We start from the raw sequence: 21,178 nt of genomic DNA, 5'->3' as shown, positions 1-21,178 counted from the left end.
TTATCAATGTGCAAATCCCATCTTGCAGCACAAACCTCAATACATATATAATATTTACTCTAGCTACTGTTAGTCCTAGGACAATCAAATGCACATGGCACGGTTGAGCAATTTCAGTCACTCATCATGACAAGGAAAAGTTAATAGTAAATTAGGCCATAGCATGGCTCAATTGTGAGCACAATACAACAGGGTGCTTAAGGTAGTCAACTGCCTACTAGTATTACTGCCTACTAGTTGTACTCATCATACAACTCCAAAATCAAATTTGCGAGCAAATTTGTAATCCCATACTATGATTACAATTAGCGATGCCGCCAGTTCGTCAGTATCGAGGTTACAGGCCCGCCTCGATTATAACAAGCCCACTAAACATTATGCGGTGATTAATTGTGCATGAGTTTGTGAACTAGACGACAAATCGCTACCGCGGCATGAGATTTGCCGCGATGTGTTTAACCACAACCCCGACAAAACAGCTTACATATTAAAATACTACTCACTGGTACTCAGCACTGTTATTGCTCAATCTCACAATCCTTTCTGAAGACTTTACGACTAGTTTGGAGCTTTCAAAGAATCGTCTCACTCATTTGCGTGCCTTAAATTAGTTTTATGTCTTGGCGCTCCTTTAAAGTATTTATTTTGAATTTGAACACTGAAGTAAAACGAAGATTTTGTAGTAGATGTAAACTTGTTTATACGCTGATACTGATAGTTTATAGACTGGGAGAGTATTTGTAAAGATTCATAACATAAAGTAAAAGTTGTTTTTCATGTAGTATGCGTTAATTAGAATATGCTGACTAGGTGTTGTTAAATGTCAACTTCAACGTACCGGAAAGGTCACAAAAGGCGGGAAACGACTGGTAATAAAGGGAAAAGTAAGAAAAGGGACAGAATGGATGCAGAAGAGTCGCCCCCGCCACCAAGCCACAGGTACAATCACCCTAGACGTGACATACCAGCGATGTATATTCATGCGTGCATTAGGCCGGACGTGTGTATTCCGATTTAGGTATAGGAAGTTTGTTTAAATTTTTCCAGTATGCATGATGTGCCCACCAGGCACATAATGTAAACAAAGATAATTTCCCCCATTATTGTTCTCATTTGTGTATTGATGTCATACAGTTTACAAGAAAGATGATGTCAGACTATTTGTTAACAATTGTCTTATATAGGTATACATTTAAGTCAGCAATTCTGTGATTACCAATACAAATGGGACCCTTTTTAGATCTCAATATCGATGGCTGCCCTCAAGTAGCTGGTAACCTCAACTACCCAGCATGAGTCTTGGAAAATAACAAGACCTTAGAAATGAAGCCTCATTAGCACTGTACTTTATAGCTCTGGAACAAATTTATAAAATAGTGATGATCGAGCAAGATATACTGCATTACCTAGTATAAAGTCACATACGTATCTATTAGTTTGTATTTGTAAATTCCCTGGTAGGGAGTCTAGGGACCTGTGTCTTGAAACACTGTCAGGTCTGATATGCATTTTATCTGAGTGAATTATTGTGATTGGACATTATGTCCAACCAAAATGGAGCTTGCTCGGACAAACACCAATTTTGGTCGGAAAATGTCAGATGATATCAAGCACAGCAGCATCTAGTGTGTGTATGCGTACACTTACACACAGCGGCAGTCTGCAAGCACAGGTTGCTAACAGTCATGCCTCTTTCAAGATTTCCCTGTTTAGTGCACAAGTGTCCTGACTTGGCAGGTCCATGTAAACAATAACGGATGACTTTGCTATATATTTTCTTACATGTGTTTATGTATACAATGCTGTGCATGCATATGTATGACCATATTAGTACAAAGTTTTCTGTGGAGCAAATGTTATAAATGATGTATAGGTATGGATTGTATTGGCACGCGATAATAGTTCTATGTGAAGTTTCACGGCTATAAAAAATTAGTAATTATTCTCATATATAGTGCTAAAACGAATAGCAATTTTTACTATTTGAATAATTGTGAACAAAACGACCGAGTATTTGATTACTCTTTAAGCATGCATTTCTGTTGAATAACTACTAATAACCTTTGCTAAGAAACAGGGTAAAGCTTGAGAGCTAATTCTTTCCCTTCTAACTAAAAGTTTACAGCATAAATATGCCACTTTGTTTACAATCTTAAGTTTCAAGGCTGGTTTTATCCATCTACTCACAGAGTACAAAATGCTAACAAATATCCAAATGGTGTGTTAACTAATCAAATAATGTCATGTTGATTGAATAGTCAAATAACCGAATAATCGTTTCAGCACTAACTTTAATCTGCGTACAAGTACTAGGAATTTTAACTCGAGTTGGGGTCATAGAAATGAAAGGGACCTGCAGCTATACTAGTGCACATTATATCAGTCATAGCTTACCAGTAGTATAGTAATGACTGAAGTAGGGATGAAGTGTCTACTAGTATAGCTGCTGGTGTATGTAGGTGATAGATCTAGTAGGTGACATCCTTTTGTTCATTATATTTCTATAATCCCTACTTCAGTCAAATGTTTCCTTGTACTGTTTTTTACCAGTTTAGCAGCATGAAAAGTTTTAAATGAATGTGAAGCCCTTCATATTCAATGTTTTCATGTAGCTAAAGTCTAGTTTGTAATTTTTATTTTTTATTTTGTAGTAGTTGTGTTTGGTGGATCCGTGCATAGTATAAGCATATAACGGCAGTAGACACATCATCAATATCTGAACACACACCCGGACTATTGATTACTGAAAACAAAATTGCCATTCCACTTCTTTTTTAGCTACTGTATTTGACTGGTTAATAGCCGCTGCTACTGTAACTTTCAGCGAGGAAAATCCTGCAGCTACTATGTGAAGGTGAGTATCATTCATTTTAACTGCTCTCAAAAACGTTATTTCCTGGCTTAGAGCAACTCCTTTGTCCGGTTTCTGCTTCAAATGTGTCTTATCAACACTTGCATCAGTATTCAGATACAATTCATGGCTCTTATCTGAGGGTCTTATGACAATAATTCTAGGTTGTGGAGTGGCTACTATCCGGGGATAGCTATTGTACAAGCTGTGGCTATTAACTGGTCAAATTGTATCCATTACACAGTGTTACAAATGAAGACAGTATTGGAGGTGTCTCTGCAATCAATTCAGTCGCCACAGAAATTGCTGCCAATTTTTGTGTACACTGTAGTCAGCACAAGGAAGCAGACACCTGCAGTAGTAGTGAAAGCAAGTGGGACAAAGGTAAGTTTATAATGCATCCCTGTACACATCTTGGGCCTAAGCAATGTCAAACAGTGAAGGAATCAAGTCTGTACGTAAACCATGATCGAGTTATGCTTGACCAAAGACATCAGTCAGTTGGTTTGTTGGAAAATTTATGCCATTGTGTGAGCATGCTAATTCATCATTTGTATGTGGTTTTTTGTTTTACTGTAAGGAATCTTGTCTGTTTTTAGAACGTTGTCTACTCGTAGCAGAAGAGGTGACAAAATGAAGCCTAGTAGTAGTAGAACTAGAGTGAACAACACCAGCTTTCGTGTTTCAATTCCTCTATCCTCAGCCACCACCAGCAACTCTCAAGCTGTTACCAGCTCCATTCCGACAACTACCCTTCCTTCGGATCACACATACAGTATCCCTGTGACAGCACAGTCAACTGATGCCCATTCATCTGCTGCTCAAAATTCCACCATCCCACCATCTGCTTCTTTAACAGCTACTACTTCCGCTGGTAATCCTATACAGTTAACTCCATTCAATAGAAATCCTGCTTTTTTGACAACACATTTCAGTGGTCCGCACTCACCTATAGCCATGTTGGCACCTCATGCTAGCCACACTCTTCCACTCACCTCTCTTGGTAGCACTTCAACAAGTGACAGTAATGACATTAGTATACGTGATGCTAGTTCTCTACCGTACTATTACCCACCAGAGTGGAATGCGGATGATTTCAATGTCAGTTTTAGTCCCAGCAGTGTTGGGATGGTACACCCCATGGACACTACTACAACTGCTTCTGCTGGTCAATCTTCACACGTAAATGACTCTTCATTTGAAAGCTACTCTAATCAAACCTTCACCTCCAATGGTGCTGATATTCTTAATAATGGTTTTATACATGAGTTATCACCGCAGCATTTTCTTAGGTCGTCATCTGTTGAACCCAGCACAGATGATGATGATGATAATGACAATGGAGCTAGACGTATGCATTTTTACCCAAGAGAATCAGCTAGTGACAGAACGTCACAGCAGATGGGAGGCTCAGAGTCACATCGAAGACGGGGAGTGTCTTACACAGCCAATGAACACCAGCATATGCTACGAACTTTGTTACAATCTGAAACTCCACCACAAACACTTTCATCACCTGTTTCAAGTTCTGGTTACAACTTTAGACGGAGGGCTAGTGAAATGATTGGCCTTGCTAGCCACTCAGAAGTATCCAGATTACAACACAGCCTTAATGCCATCAGCCAGATAGCAGCAAGACGAGTTGGATGGGCTCGGCCAGGTAGAAGTGGTCTAGACATGGTGTACACCAGACCATTGAATGGGGACAGTAGTGATAGTAGTACCAATAGGACAGATGAGCTTCTAGAACCATCCAGTCCTTCTATATTAGCTGGTAGTGATGAATTCACACCGAGAAGTGATTATTCTGGACAATCTGGCAGTGAGCCACCCCATTATGATGGAGATGGGACCCCTGAACTGTTGTCTGCTAGTGGTAGAGTAGGACAGGCTACTACTAGCACTGAAGATACTGATGTGATTACTATCAGTTCTGATGATGAGGTGTGTAGTTGTATTGCATACTGTGTGCATATATGAACATGTAATCATGTAATTTGGTAGCTACTCTTGTACAATTGTCATTGCTCACATTACCATTACCATCTAAAATACTGCATTCACATATCCATATAGGGGACCCTTAAAGTTCTGTGAACTACATAGATCATTTCCTTATAGGAGCCAGAGGTGGTACATGTTGAAAGAAGGCAGAGGCCAACTCGTAGTCACCATCATCGTCGTCATCATCGTGATGCTACTGCTACTACTGATGGTGTTGGGCCTAGTGGTAGTGACCAGGTTGAGAGTGATGAAGAGTATGCTAGGAGACTACAGGTATGTATTGTCTTACTTTAGTGTATGTGTGTATAGTACGTGTGTGTGTGTGTGGGGGGAGGGGGGGACTGGGGGTGTGTATGTATAAGTGTGTATAGTGTGTGTGTTTCGCACATGCCAACTGCAATATAGTCCGTCTGCATGTCTGCAGGAAGAACTCTACAGTGAGCAGAATCCATTTCCTAACAGACCTATAAATTCCAGAGGCATCCCAGTCTATCCTCCTCACTTGCATCCCTGGTCCCCAGGAATGGTAAGATCTGTATGTACGTATGTGCGCTACAATTCAAAGTTGTACACACACACGCATGCATGTGCGCCTACAAAAAATTATAGGTGCACTGATATGGAAATTTTCCAATATACCGATAACCAATATATTGGCTACGAAATTACCGATTCCAATACCGATATCTGAATATAAAAGGTTTTCAGTATGGACGCCACTATAAATGTTAAAAAAATGTGGCACAGGTGGTCACTAAAACCTATGTGAAGACAATAAAAAAAAGAATTGTGAAAAAGGTAGTGATAAAAAGGTGGACAAAAATTGTGACCAACTCAGAACTTGAACCCTGATCATTGTAAAAGCCTTTGCAACTTGAAGCTTCAGCATTGTGCTACCAAGGATTGTAGTACTTTTGTGTAATACCTGTTCATATCTGCTAAAAGTCAACTTTTCACCGATATCGATATCAACATTGGTACACCTCTACAGAAATTCATAACATAGGCTGAATAGTGCAAAAATGATGATAGTGGATGATTGTTGCATTCTTAATGTTGCACAACTTGATTATTAACTTATTGTATTGATGCTACATATATGAAGAGCATAGCTTTGAGAATGCTGTACATGTACTTATATTGCCAAATTCTTGTTGGTATTTTGCTCTATTAATATTTATACGTTATGTGTGTTTATTTACAGTACTTTATACCTAATGATCACATGGCTTCTCGGTGAGTGGTATTGTTGAGTACTGTATGTAATATACTCAAGTGCAAGGGTAGTGTGTGTGTGTGTGTGTGTGTGTGTGTGTGTGTGTGTGTGTGTGTGTGTGTGTGTGTGTGTGTGTGTGTGTGTGTGTGTGTGTGTGTGTGTGTGTGTGTGTGTGTGTGTGTGTGTGTGTGTGTGTGTGTGTGTAGAAGTGTATTGTTCTGAAGCAAAAGAAATCGCAGTTACTTTCTGCGTATTATATAATGTTTCCTCAACTGTGCAACAGCAATCCATCTTTCTATAGTTGAACCATCATGGGTTAATTATCAGGTGATGCTGTGGCCATGTGTCTTTTTGCCACTTTTTCACTTTTTGCTGAATAATCACACTACTGTGTCACTGTCTTGATGGCACGCTACTACATGGCCTAAGATAAGAAGCAAGTATGACAGCTTTTTTTTGCCATCATTTTCTTTTGTATTAATCAGACTCCTTTATCATCATAACTTTATCAAGTCACAAATTACTACTTAGTGATAAATAAAGCTGCGTTTAATTTGCCTATTTTAGAGAGATACTCTTCCTTTTGCAGCAGTTGATATAAGTTATGTACAAAATAACGTGTTCCAGTGTGTTTTATATGAGTGTTAGGAATATATCTGGTGTGCTAACTGAGATATTATGGAGAAAACTGAAACCCACAATCGAATGTTGATAGAACCTCTATAAAAGAATGTCACAACATATATACATTTATAATACTATTCTATGTGACTGTTCTATTAGAAATTTTTTGGAGAGAGTTTCCTTTTTCGAAAGGAAACTCTTAATGTCAAGAGTTAATTACTATGTTATGTTGGATGTTGGATGTTTATTTCTATTTAGTGGCTTTTCACCCTGGCCACTAAATAAATATGCAGGTTCATAATTATAATTTCTTAGAATCACTTTAATATATACCTCAGTTTGTGTATATTTCACATGTTCAAGCTGAAAAGGACATCTACGAAATGTTGTTCACTTCACCCTTGTGTATATGTTAAAGCATTGCCACGAGTGCTATATGAAAAGTAAAGCTCTTGGCCATTGCTTTATTTTCATATAGCACGAGCAAGGCAATGCTTTAAATGATTTATGGAACTTTCTAGTGGTAGCTTGCAGCCATACACTGGGACTCATAATTAACACGCGTTGCATGAATTATTAGCAGCCTGAATGCACACAAACTAGTTTAACAAAGTAACTCACGTGTAGTTCACCATAGTTTGACATGGTATATGTTCTTTGCATGTTTTGGCAAGTTTTGGTCACAACCCACAATTGATTCCATTGTGACATATGGCGAAGTATTTCCGTGATATCTCCGGGACTTGTTTGTTTACATTAACAAACATAACAGCAACATTACCTTCTCCCACCCATCATCGAAGTATTTTGATATGTCTATAAAAGCAATACAGTGGTATAACTTGTGCTGGCTGGGGTGATTGACCACTCAGCGAGGCACGGGCTATCATCCTGGGTGACTAGTCACACTGGTGTGAACGCCAAGAGCTATTATTAGCCTGCACTAGAGCACGTGGGCAACTGTGCTTTATTGCACCGCAAAGAGTGCTTTGATCGTACAATATACCACTTTGGCGTGGGCATTCAAAGGCGCCACTTGGTGTTTAACTCGCATATTTCCCGGGCAATATCAAGATATTGCCCAGGAAATATCATGGGAAAGCGGTTTGCCAATGATTTTGATACCCAGCCAGTCCAAAGAAACGATGCGCTTTGACTCATTATATTAAGCGACATAGAGCTTTGTATTGTGGGACTCGTTTTTGTAGTGGTTGCTAAGCTGAGTATATTTGCTAAGATAGACTAGTTGGTTGTTACTAAAGGATAATGAAGGCACAGAATAATTGTTTGGGTAATCGTGGATGCGTATTTCTACCCACCGTGTATCAGCCTTTGAACAGACCACGGAACAGCAAAGCTACTACTACTATGTTGAAATAGGTTAGTAACTTACAGTCCTAAGTACTTAACTTAATGTAATAACTTACTTACTGTCCCAATAGCAAAGTTTGTTGGCTTAACTTAGTACAAAAATGATAACAATATAAACTCCATCCCACAATCGCAAGTTTTCTAACATTGCGTGTTGAAGCATAGTAACGTATTAATGACGTTTTAACATATGGCTAATGTTCTGATGGCTATTAGCCCACGCTATTAAAACCACGATCGATCTTCAGATGCTACTGTATAAAACAAACAGGATGAGTTCTCCGTAGTTCTTCACCTATTAGGTGAGTGCATCCCAAGTGATATATATCACTTAGCTGCTTGGTATTTGCTGATATTATACACCCGCAGCCCTCGGGCTTGGGTGTATCAGCAAATCCCTCGCAGCCATGGTATGACTATTAAATAAAGCACTCTTTGGGCAATAAAGCACTGTTTGCCCTAAAGTGTACTTTATGAAATTTAAAGTACACTTTTTCCTTTGATCTCACCCATCGTAAAGTTCTATAATAGAAATTATGACTGCATTAGGTGTTCATTTTATTTGAGAGCCAACGTTTATTCAAAGCCTCACATTGTGGCACTGTATACCCCCGGCAATTAATAGGACCAAGTGTTATCATACAGTATAATAGTACTGTATATTAGGGATCATGGAGGTTTGGATATTTCTGGCCAAAAATATCACCCAAAAACCAGCTTCACAATACCATTCTGGCGCCTTGGCCTTATTGGTTAGCCCAAAAGTGCCTTCAGTATGACCCTAAATGCTTCCAATAAATTGCTACGAAATTTTTAAAAACATTTATTCAATGAAATTTCCTACTGACTGACTAGCTGCCTCCCTTGCCTGCCTGCCTACCTACCTGCCTGCCTGCCTGATGCTTTCAGACTCAATAATGGCTAAGGCTATGAGCTTGATTTTTTCACTGTTCGATGTCATTTTGTCCCGGGATGTGCCTTTTGGCATACTGTTTGTCCTCCTTTGTGTCCCATTTCTTTTCACTGACAGCCAAAGGTGTCGATTCATGGTAGTGTGATGGCTTCCCTACGTAGGTAATTGCGTGATAGCTTCATGTAGGTAATCGTCCGTATTTTCCGTGATGATTGGATTGATTGCATAAGCGCTTCTCCTACTGTTCTTCGTTTGTAGCGCTGTGAAATGGGCTGAACATAGTTGAAACCGAAACGTAGTGGCCACTTTCAAGCCTTCAGTAGCTAATTGGGGTGCGCGAATCGTCCGTATTTTTCGTGGTGACTGGATTGATTGCAGAGGCACTCTCCTACCTGTTCTTTGTATGTAGTGCTGTGTAACGAGCTGAACATAGCTGAAAGCGAAGTATAATGGATATGGTACGTACCTTGATGTAGCCTTTGAGTCCCAAAACTGTATCCAGCTGGATGTTGCTGTTTAGTATATGACTTTGTACCTCTTCACTGCCTTGTAGAAAGGTATGTGCTTTCACACAGAAAAAAATGTCATTGAGAAACCAGTCTCACAATATCTTAAAGAAGCCTTGGCAGTATAGATACAACCAAACCCAAGCATACCTTTAGTACAACCTGAAACACTTCTAAGCTGTTACGAATTTTTATGTTTTTAGCTACTGGACTATGAAAATTATGTCTTCAGACATCAGCGAAATATAATGCTAATGGGCTTGATCTTGTTATTAAATGTTGCTATGTGCCTCTTGGGACTTACCACAGTAGTAAGAGTTAATCCACTATTCTATTGTTTGTGTCAATTTGTGGGTAACATGTCAATGATTTTGTATACTGTCTGTCGTGTGGAAGTGAAATGGGAATGGTCTGTAATTTCTGTATCACGCCTCCAACCTAGCGCATATCTCTGTGTGTAGAGTATGTAACAGGGAGTACCATAGCCAAATGACTGCTTTTCTGTCTAGTCACAGTAGCAAGGATAACAGATGATAAGTGTAGTAATGTTTATTGTACGCTAAATGAGAAATTTGTATATAAAACTAAAACCCACAATCATAAGTTAGTACTACCACTATAAAAGCAATACCTCACAAAGTGTAACCCTATATATTAGGTTAATGTGACTGTTCTATTAGAATTTTTTGGAAGGAATCTCTTTCTTGTAAAGGGATCTCCTGTTTGTAAACTGTAAAAATGCATTTCTATACATGACTGGTGGGACAAGCCCACATGCACATGTATAATGAGGGTTAGACACAGTTAGCCCAGGTTAACTGGCCGATCATAGCTCGGTTCTTTTAAGTGTCACAGAGATCGAGGACAGAAATGGCGGTAGGCTATCCGACATCATGTTCACAGAACAATAAGCATACACGAGGCAGAAGTGCGAATTAGTTTTCTCCCACCTCTCCTCTCCCAGGGGTATGTCTGAATTTTGGTGTATTGTGCTTAGACAATACACTGTTGGGTACAGTAGGCACTGACGCCCACACATCTCACCCAAGCCTGTTGAGGTCTCGTGCTCTGTTGGGGAGGCCGTGGGCGTGGTGCGTGCAGTAACAAGCAGTCATGTACCCAGCATGAGGGGGCAAACCTAGGTAGTTATTAGGGTGGTGTCGTAATGCGTAATCATAGCCAGTTAAATATTGTGGAAGCACTGAAATTTTCATGTGAGCTGAATAATGAAGGGGCTCTCAAAGATTGATGCGTATTTCACTTCTAGCAAGTGTAAGGAAAAATTAAGTATGATTAGGAATCAAAGAATTCAAAAGTAATGAAACAAGGGAGGTCGCCTACAGCTGAACTACTAGTGGATATTTAATCCCTACTTTAGTGTATAGCTATCCATGACTAAATTGGATTAAAATGTTCACTAGTATATCTTCAGGTGTAGGCGACTTCCCTCTTCTTTTTTCTATGATCCCTAATTGAACTTAAAATTCCTAATTTTGTTTGTTTACATTATTATGTCTGGTGCACCCTCGCATACTGCATTAGTGGAAAGAGTGGCACCAGGCTTATTGTTTTCGTCTGAACATACGCTCCAACTATCAATTACTGAAATACCGTATAGTAAAAAAATTGGTGGTAAAAAAACTTTGGCGAATTTGGCGAATAGCGTTCAATTTGTCAAAGTTTTTTTTCACCAATTATTTTAGATGGTTCATTGAGTAACTAGAACTTGAGGTGAAGGTCAGCTCGAACCACCACACAATAAAGATCGAGCTGACTTTGGAGATCTTCCTAGGAATGTGTCCTACTGTTGTAAGCACTCCTTGGGATAGTATTTCCAACCGGTTTCCCTTTCGCACGTCAGCTATAGTTCATCGTCTCGCGATGGGTTTGGCCCAAATACTTTGATATACGTGATAACCTCTGCTACTGAAGTTCACTGAAAAAGTAAATACGGTCGCTCTCAGCATCGCAGGAGATAGCGAAGCACGTCTTTGCTACCACGTCGTTAGATCAGTAGCCGTACTGCTACAACAATGCTAGCTACCTATACACTTACTACACTGCTTAACTGATGAGTTGACACCTTGTCGTTATCCTTACGTCCCGTACAGTTAAAACTTTGGCGGTAAAAACTTGGGCGAATATTATTTCAATCGCCAAAGTTTTTTCTGCCAATTTTTTCAAGAAAGGGGTTTCGTCACACTTTTTTACCACTAAAGTTTTTTACTATATGGTAGCGAAGTGGCCATTATGATTCATTTTCAACTATGTTACACAGCGTTATAAACGAAGATCACTACAAGAAGGACCATGGTTAGGTATAACCAAGCCCAAAAGTGCCTTAGTACAACCTGAAACTACAAAAGTTTTAAAAGTGGAATTTCTACTGACTACCTGACTGACTTCCTGACTGATGCCTTCATACAAGTGTAGATTCTACATTGTGGCATACTGAAGTACATACAATACATGCTTCATGGACTTACCTGCATCCTCCTTTGTGTCCCATTTATCTTTGTTGACAGTACAAGGTGTTGATTCATGGCAGCATCACGTGATGGCTTTTCTACATTTGTAACAGGAATCGTCTCAGTTTTTTGTTGTGACAGCATTGATTGCATGGTTTAGAGTGATATTTACTGATGTGTGATATGATTAAAAAGACATATCAGTTGTGTAGTCACCGACATGATATGATACATGATATGGTACATTTTTCTAAAAGCGCTATTAAATGTGTGGCCTGCTAATAAATTTTCATAGCAAAGTAACAGCTTATATTCCATTCATATCCATTGCACTCAAGTTTAAGAAAGTGGTAAGCTACACTGTTATAGTGAAAAATACAGACTTTCGTATTAAATTTAGTTAAATGTATAGGTGGTCGATAATTCAGTGCCAGCTACTACTCCACTGCACTGTTATATAACAAGCTCATAAAACTTAAGCTACACTGTTAAATCCACAAAACCAGGTCTTCACTTTTCCACGATTGTGCTATCATAATATCAGCACGCAAGCATAATAATATTATCAGTATTGTGATACAGCCAAAGTATCGTGATATTCCGATTCATCACTGGTGGTATTTTTGGCCAGAAAAACTCAAACCATAGCTATTAGCTAATGGTAGGATTTTTTCCAATTATGAATCACACATAGCAAACAATCATAGTATGATAGTACTGTAAATTGGTAGTTAATTAGACGTAAAGTAATGAATTAACATGAAATATTTTTTTATAGCGCTTACTTCATGTCAGCTCTAGTCGTCACATCTGAGGCTCAAACCATTGATAGTTTGGGTAGTACTTCCATTCTTTACTCTTCAACCACCATTCAAGTTTTTTTGTGTGGTAATTTAAACCCTGTTTGAGTACATATTTGATGAATTTAACCAACTAAAAGTGTGAATTAGTTGAAAATGATCACTCTTGAATGTTCTTTAGTGACCAGATATTTCAGAATATCAACCAAGAAAACATTTAATCATTTGATCTGTTACTTTTTACAGTCTTTTAGCTAAAAAGTTCAAAGCATTGTTCGTTAACAGTCTGTCAAATATCAAGTCCCAAAAGGCACCACAATTAGATGGTCTCGTGAAAGACTAAATGTTGTGTAGCTGCTGCCTCCTACCCAAAAGTGTATGATCAGTGACTCAGTGTTAATTTTTTATGAGTTTCTTTAATTAATACATCTGCCTGCTAATCCTCTGACTTGTCATAACGTAGGCATGTTGATATATAGCTTTGTGTACACTACTTGGCTGCATAGCCATCTCCTGAAGCCGTTATTTAGATTCCAGCTGCAACTCATGATCAGTTTCCACCACCACCTTGAACATTCTGTAACCAAACGCTAGTGCTAACTTTTATTTCTCTGTGATACTACTAAGATCAACATTTTAAAATGTGTACAGATGAATTTTACCCCTCCCCCTAGCATACTCTCTGTACTATTACAAAAATTCTGAAAGTAATGGATGATCCCTAACAACTTCTACTTAAATGAAAATTATGATTGTGGGTTTAAGTTGATTGGAGCAGGCTTGGCCTTAGTCTAAATGCTGCTCAACAATTGATTTGGATTGCACTGAAGCCAGAGCAATCTGTAGCATAAACAGGCTGTAAGTTTCTCATCCCACTACCTCCCAAATACTAATGCGGACGGGTGAATTTTTTAGTCTACTAGATGGTTGAATTACAGAGCTCACAGACTCGGAATACAACTTTTCTAGCTAGTAACTGAAAGTCTGCATGTTCCTGTTAAACATTTATTAACCAGAACACAACCTCACATTGGCTTCATGATGCCACATGGATCGACCCATTATGTCCTCAATTAGTTTCTACTATTTAACAAATTGACTACCAAAATAATATGAGGCCTGCTTTACATAAGCATAATTGAATATCGGCCAATGCTTGATTGTTTTCTCAGTTAGATGTGGTGCGAAAATTACAGTCTGTCTCGAAGCCACTGATGCACTACCCTCAAATTGCTATTAGCAAAAAGAAATCACACTGGAACACAAATACATGACGCATGCATTGTACCTCCTGCAGTAAGCCTAAAGGCGCATACCAGCAACATCAAAGACATTGATTCTAGTCTTGCTTCATGTACTATTCTTCATATGTAAGACTGCTGAAACCTTTGAATGAATGGTAACATACAGCACAGAACCATATTCCCCCTTTATGTGTGATATATGTTGGGCCATGTATTAAATGTGGGGAGTGATTTTGAGGGCTACGTCAACAATGTCTACTACAAACTTTACAAAACTAAAACCCACAATCAAATGTGATATGCATCTTTATAAAAGGAGTGCTTGAGTAATTATGGTCATAAAATTATATGACTGTTAAATTAGAGTAATTTTTTGGAGAGGGTTCTCCTTTTTCGAAAGGAGAGCTCTTATGAATGTAGTGTGTGTATGACCTATAATGCAGTTGTGTGTTGTACCATTTAATGTTGCAGTGATTAGTAGTCAAGCATTGTAACATATTTCATAGACTAGAGTAAAATCTGATTTCAAAAAAAATCTGTTGGAGTAATAGCAGTAAAACTTGGAGGCCTGAATTGTGATTCCTTCCGATGCTTAAATGACTCTTCATGTAGCTCATAATAGCAACTTCTTAACAGTACACCAGTACTGTGCCTCTTGTACTGAGAGATTTGGCGGAAACGTTTCCACAATATGGACAGCATAAGAGCACTATCATAGTATACAGTACAGTAGTGTTGTGTATTAGTTTTAGGCTTTCTTTCGCTTCAAAATTTCCCAAAAAACAGCCTCAGTTTTTTCTTTAAAACAGCTTGGTGGTGTTGATTAAGCATAACCAAGCCCTCAGAGTTACCCCAAATCTTTCCAACAAGTTTTTCCTACTTCACTGAAATTTCTACCACCTGACTAAGTAACTGACTTACTAACTGGTGCCTTTAGCCAAGCAACTATGGGCTTGATTTTTCACTGTTTTAAGTTACTTCATCCTGATATGTGCCTTTTCGCTAACTGCAGTATATACAATACATACATCACGGACTTACCTTTGTCCTCCTTTGTGTCACAGTAATTTTCACTGACAACGCAAGGTGTCAATTCGTGGTAGCGTGATACGGCTTCCCTGTGGTTATGCTTATCACCCATATTTATTGTCCGTAGTGATTGCAGCGACACTCTCATACTGTTCTTTATTTATTTTGGATTTCTAATCCAACTTAATTTTTAATGAATATGTAGTGGTTTGTGAGTGGTATAAATCACCATGAAATTCCTGACAAAATCATATCAAACATTGCTTCATTTGAAAAAAATCTTCACTGCTAGGCTATGAAAAGAAATTAATTCACCTTCTCCAATGTCTTGCTTTTGTGGGTTAAATTTGTGGTCAAAAACTAAAACCCACAATCGAATGTGTCAAGTCCCTTTATAAAAGAAGTGCCAGTCTAGTTCTAATCATGACTGCTAAATTAGAGTAATTTTTTGGAGAGGGTTTTCCTTTTTCGAAAGGAAAGCCCTTAATGTTGATGCTGATTGTATATGCACCGTGTGCAATGCATGTTGTATGTAGCAAAGCTATATGGGTTTGTGTGTGTCTACACATGTGTAGTGTGTCATAGTGTATAAACCTGTCAACCATGCCGTGTCAGGCATCAGTGCTTTTTTGCCGAGCAATTGTTAATCATACAGTAGCACCATACTGTATAGTGGGATAATTAAAGGTTTGGGCTTTATGCCCAAAAGCTCCCTACAGCTTTGTTGGTTAGTAAACCCGAACTTTCAAAACGACTCAAACTCTTCCAACAAGTTTCGTGAACTGATTTTTTATTAACTGACCAACTGATGCCTTTAGCCAAGCAGTCAACATTACTTTGGCTTAATTTTGTCACCTGCTGCAGCTATAAGGTGTGCATCATGGATTTACTTTTGTTCTTTTTGTTCCCCACTACCACACAGGATTGGTTCATAGTGACATGTCGTGGCTTTAATAAACAGGCTTTCACGAGGATTGTCTGTAATTTCCGTAGTGGCTGGATTGTTTCCAGCCACTATGTGCAATATGTACCGTACGTAGAGTGTATTGTGTTTAAAAGACTGGACTGAATTAGGTAAATAATCTGACCATTAATCTTTAATCAGCCAAACCAGAATAAGTGTCTTTAAATTGTAGCATGGTCTCTTATTATGAGTTTTATGACTGGTGTATGATGGATGTACATACATTGTTTGTTTTGCTTAGTTACATGAGGGATAATCACGGCTCACTTTCTGATGGAATACAACAATGGACTCCGGCCGGAGCAAGGCGGTTTATTGTCCGTGCCTTAAGCCACAGAAGACGTGGTCAGAGAGGTAGTAGACCTGCATCCAGGACAGCAATGATGTCACACATTGCACAACTACCACCTGCACTCCTGCTGGACTCACTGATTGGAAGCTCATCCAGAGAAATGGGATACGAGGTAATAAGAGATGTGTGTAAATATTGCTGAATCATGATACATGTGTACACTAAGACTTATAGTTGGTTATCAATATTTGATTTTTTTTATTTTCCTTTGTAAACTAGGCTCATGCCTATAGCTGGAGCTGTAGGTGCATGGATAATAGTTCCAATAAATTGTTGTAACTTGTACCTTCTTCATGCTTGAATTTAATGTATGTCGTATGAGATGATTGTCCACTTTTCGATTTGTACAGTTACTCAAACACCAGCTGGTCCCCAGATAACTGTATTGGCCATATGCCATATGTGCTATAGCAGAAATACTAAAACATTTCAAATAGAATGGTGAACATGGTCGTGCAGCCACAAATGGTGTGCATAAGGAATTACTGAATTAGCACAGAAGTGTTTAACATGTAATTATAGCAAGAGTACATAATAAAAATAGGGAGGGAGAGTGTCTAACTGCTAATACAGCCTGTACAAAATCACTGTGTATTATTGAATAGACAATGATCTTTGAACAAATTAACACTTTAACTGATGATAGAGATCTGTTGATAGGTGTTGAGTGCTTTTGATAAGTGTTGAATAATGTAAAGTTTTTGCTCTCCCAATGTGTGGATTGTCTATAATACGCAGTGATTCTGGTTGAAGGTGTCCTAGTTAGACACTCTCCCTCCCTATTTTTATTATGTACTCTTGATTATAGTAATTACCAAATTACATAGGGTCTTAAATAAATATTATCAAACAAATTATTACTACTTAGCAATTAGTACCAGCCAGGCACTTAATATAGCATAACTTTTGACTTGTTACAAATTACAGAAGGTTGCATGTTGAAAATATATTTATTACTGAACACTGCTTGTTCAGCCCTGTTACATTACTTACATAGTTATATTATAGTTTGACCTACTAGTAGTATACTGTAAACGACAAGTTTGGTGTGACAAAATTTGGCGAACTTGGCAAATGGAAGTGAATTCACCAAACTTTGTTTAACAATTAACTACGGTACTGCTCAAACAAAATGTCAATTGAGAGTAATTAAGAAACTCGCTAATTAAAGGGCGTGGCATCCGTTTCCTTTGTGAGTATTCATCCCATACGAAACGGGATGAATAGTCGTGAAGGAAACGCGTGCCACGGCCTTTAATTAGCAAGTTTTTAAATCACTCTCAATCGGGCAGTGCGACATTATGTTTGAGTAGTACCGTATATTGGCTGTATGGTAACATTTTATCCACCAACCTGCTTCGCATGCTGATTTGCTAAACTTAGAAGTAGGGTTTTGGTGATATCCATATCAGAGTTATAAATTATCGAGGGAATCTTAAACTAAAGATCTCAGCAGACATAAGTCTTGCCAATATCTTTCACTGCAACTTCAATTGTGGGACTCATGACCCAGCCAGTTGTGATACTCAAACACCAGTAGCACCTTCATGTAACTGGATGCCAAAAATGATTATTCTGTGAGTGTTCGTAGTTCAATTTTATGCACAACTTTACGAGTTGCTGACTTCAGTTATCTGAACGCCAGATGATCATGGTCCCCATGAGAGCGGATAAATTTGGTTCCATTGTAATTGTTTGTTAATTAATGCTGTGATTGCTTTTATGTACTAATTCCCAATAGTAACTGATTGATTATGTAATTTGATTACACATGTGTATGGTGTATTCAGATATACCTACATACATTAGGCATGTTTCAGGTAACAGGCATGTTTCAGGTAACAGGCATGTGTCTGGTTTAAAATGTATTTGTTATTCCATGTATGCAGTGTGATAGTGTATGTACTCCGTGTACATAATAATGTTTAGCGTTACTGGTATTGTTATTATACGTGTCTTAGCAACTCCTGGAGTTAGCTGATAGGCTGGGACCAGCAAAAGCTCAAGGAATGAAAAAAGAAGGTTGGTGTTACCTTGTGTTATCTAAGGAGTACCGTATAGCGGGTTATTTTCGAAACAGAAATTTTCGCACAAGAAGCAAAATCTGAATTTCGAAGGATTTTAATTTCGAAGAGTGCTTATTTCGAAGTCCATGATGGATTTCAAATAAAAGGAAATTCGTGTCACAAATTATGAAGATGCGTGAATGTTTTCCAAAAACTGACTTACTGATGGAATAATCCCCATCCCTGTGCACTGGAGAGAAGACTGAGGGAGTCTCGAGTGGAGCATATTCACTGGCTCGATCACGCTCGATCGTAGCTAGCTATCTACCATAGATTCTACTGAGGCATCAATTCTCATTCTGGTTCACCTGTTTTCTAGTTTTTGGCACAGTAATGATACAGTTTACCCATTATCATCAGTAATACTGAGCTAAAACTCGAGGAGCACACAAGCGAATTGCCAAAAGTTGGATGGTTGCTTTCACTTGTGGGAATTTATTTTCAAAGAACCGAACCGGATTGGGAATTTATTTTCGAAGAGAAGGGCCTCTTCGAAATATCCGAAAATAAAAACCTTTCGAAAATTACCAGCTATACGGTATGCAGTTAGTGTCTGTTGATGAGATTAATAGTTATTATACAGATATGCTTTACTCTGGTCACCTTTACACCAAAATTTTAGCACCGCTTTGTACACAAATAGCACATTTTCATTGGCTGTTGGTCAATATGACGCTCCATTGTCCCATTCTTAGCACACAATATGACCCTTATGTAAAGTGGCTTATGGTCAAGTGGCTAATACATAGCAACCTTGGATGTGATTGGTCCAGTGGTGTACTACTGGTGGACCACTATACATCTACTTTTGCTCATAGTTGTAATTTTTGACATAATTATGATGAACAGGAGTGCAACAAATCTTATGGACAAGGGAGCATGTAACTCCATACACTACCAATACTCTGGGCAAAATTCGAACATGGCGTCCAGTGTTACTATGTATATAATTGGTTACATCATTCTTACGTGCAACAGGGATACACTGAATGGGCTGCTACTCCATCGTCTTATGTGATAGGAAGATCATCGAGTTGAAGGTAGAGCTTGGAACAGTCAAGTGGAGTAATTTCACATGATTTTACATGATTAGTACCTGTAGAAAGACTGTCTTGCTAAGCCTGTGCTACTATTCCTCCGTTGTGCGTTTCTATAGCTTCGCTTTGCTTGCAGCGGAAACATGATGTACTCGAGCATGCACCTCCGCATAATATCCTGATTAGGGAATTTTAAAAGTTACTTATTATAGTACACGGCTGAATTTCGCTGTTTGCGGAGTTACATGCTCCCTTGTCCGTAGGATTTCTTGTCCATAGGATTTGATGCGCTCCTGTGATCAATTACATGTATTATGTGTTCTTTCCACCTGTGCATTTGCATTATAATATAACTGGTTTCTTTCTCATCACAGAGATTGAAAGATTAAGAACAAGAGTGTACAAGGGTAAAACCTCATCAGATTCATCAAAGTACGTAATGCTTAGTTACCATTCATGTATTAGACAAAGTCCATTGTAAGTTATGTGACTGGATTTGCAAAGGATGTCTTCTACTCATGTCCTGTAAAGAAACTTTGCTTCAAGGAATACGGAATTTCTCTCTTAGCTGTAGTTTACCCGTTTACCCTTCAAAACAAACAGTGCATGTCTTAAGTGGACATGTGTGGAAGACAGACATGGGGCCAAGTACATTTAAAAGTACTTAAGTAAAGTACAAGTACTTTTGAATTTTCCAAGTACAAGTACTCCAGCAGCAATCAAGAGAGTACTTAAGTAAAGTACAAGTACATGCTGGAAGTACTTAAGTAAAGTACAAGTACATTTTGCTGTAGTAAAATATATGCTGCATTTAGTGTATTGTAGTATGTAAGTGTGCCTAGGGGGGTTGGTTTTTGTCAACTATTCTCTCTCTTAAACTCTTAAAACGCACTGACTTGAACAACAGCATTGGCGACATTGTTAATCGTGGCAACATGATACATAGTAAGGTTGGGGAAGGCAGTAGAAGAATCGCAAGAAGTTGTAAACTGCACCTTCATACAATTTTGATATTCTCATTGTACACCCAATGTGTACAAACTGTGTACAATGTTTGCAGTACTTACAAGTACTTTAAGTACTCAAGTACATACAAGTACTTAGCAAAGTACTTGAGTATAAGTACAAGTACATTGGGAAGAAAGTATTTAAGTAAAGTACAAGTACTTTCAAATCTGTACTTAAGTGTACTTAAGTATAAGTACTCATGTACTTGGCCCCATGTCTGGACTGGAAGATCTCTTTTCACAAATCCACTTACATAATTCTGTTCATTGTTATTCTCTAGTTGTGTTATATGTATGAATGACTATGAAGCTGGTGACAAGCTTCGTGAGCTGTTGTGTGCACATGAGTATCACACTCACTGTATTGACCAGTGGTTAAAGGTGAGTTTGTGTTGAGAGATGATTGTACACGTGTTGTATTAAAGGCACCATTTGATAGTTTGTCAGCTACTGTTTCAACCTATAGAATTGGTGCACACAGTTTTTGTGTTTGTATCCATCAAAACGTATTGTTTTTGTGTTGGACAAACATATTGTTATAGTGTGAAAATGTTTTCATGTGTATCATTCTATAGGAGAACCAGACGTGTCCTATTTGTAGACTGGATACCAAGCTAACATGTGATAGCTAATCAACTTCATTCTAATATAATTTGTTATTGTGATACTGCATGCATATAACTTATGTATAATGATTAATTAAATAACATAAATTTTGTCTATTAA

The 21,178-nt window shown here is 38.3% G+C and overlaps 2 protein-coding genes across 4 annotated transcripts in view; one reads left to right on the top strand and one right to left on the bottom strand.

Moving 5' to 3' along the window:
* Window positions 1–661, bottom strand: part of LOC136261546 (liprin-alpha-2-like) — a 25,111-nt gene extending 24,450 nt beyond the window's left edge. For both annotated transcript variants that reach the window (XM_066055561.1, XM_066055562.1), the window contains exon 1: window positions 504–661. The gene's annotated coding sequence lies outside the window, so the exon portion shown is untranslated. The remainder of the gene's footprint in view (window positions 1–503) is intronic.
* On the top strand, window positions 613–21,178 carry LOC136261548 (uncharacterized). 2 transcript variants are annotated; one of them, XM_066055563.1, is made up of 11 exons: window positions 613–760; window positions 811–939; window positions 3,451–4,795; window positions 4,973–5,128; window positions 5,280–5,381; window positions 6,060–6,091; window positions 16,232–16,454; window positions 18,304–18,364; window positions 19,820–19,877; window positions 20,734–20,833; window positions 21,028–21,178. In XM_066055563.1, the coding sequence occupies exons 2-11, from the start codon at window positions 821–823 to the stop codon at window positions 21,082–21,084; spliced, it is 2,253 nt and encodes a 750-aa protein (XP_065911635.1). In that variant the 5' UTR covers window positions 613–760; window positions 811–820; the 3' UTR covers window positions 21,085–21,178. The 2 variants fall into 2 exon arrangements, with proteins under 2 accessions (XP_065911635.1, XP_065911636.1); XM_066055564.1 differs by lacking the exon at window positions 5,280–5,381.

The sequence above is a fragment of the Dysidea avara genome, chromosome 7 (assembly GCF_963678975.1).
Source record: "Dysidea avara chromosome 7, odDysAvar1.4, whole genome shotgun sequence".
NCBI lineage: Eukaryota > Metazoa > Porifera > Demospongiae > Dictyoceratida > Dysideidae > Dysidea > Dysidea avara.
This window is presented reverse-complemented; position numbering and strand designations above follow the sequence as displayed.

Bases quoted from the DNA above. Each gene is read 5' to 3' on its own strand.
- LOC136261548 (XM_066055563.1), top strand. From the start codon at position 821: ATGTCAACTTCAACGTACCGGAAAGGTCACAAAAGGCGGGAAACGACT. The intron at 6,092-16,231 runs GTGAGTGGTATT...TGTTTTGCTTAG, and splicing joins AATGATCACATGGCTTCTCG to TTACATGAGGGATAATCACG. The intron at 18,365-19,819 runs GTTGGTGTTACC...TTCTCATCACAG, and splicing joins TCAAGGAATGAAAAAAGAAG to AGATTGAAAGATTAAGAACA.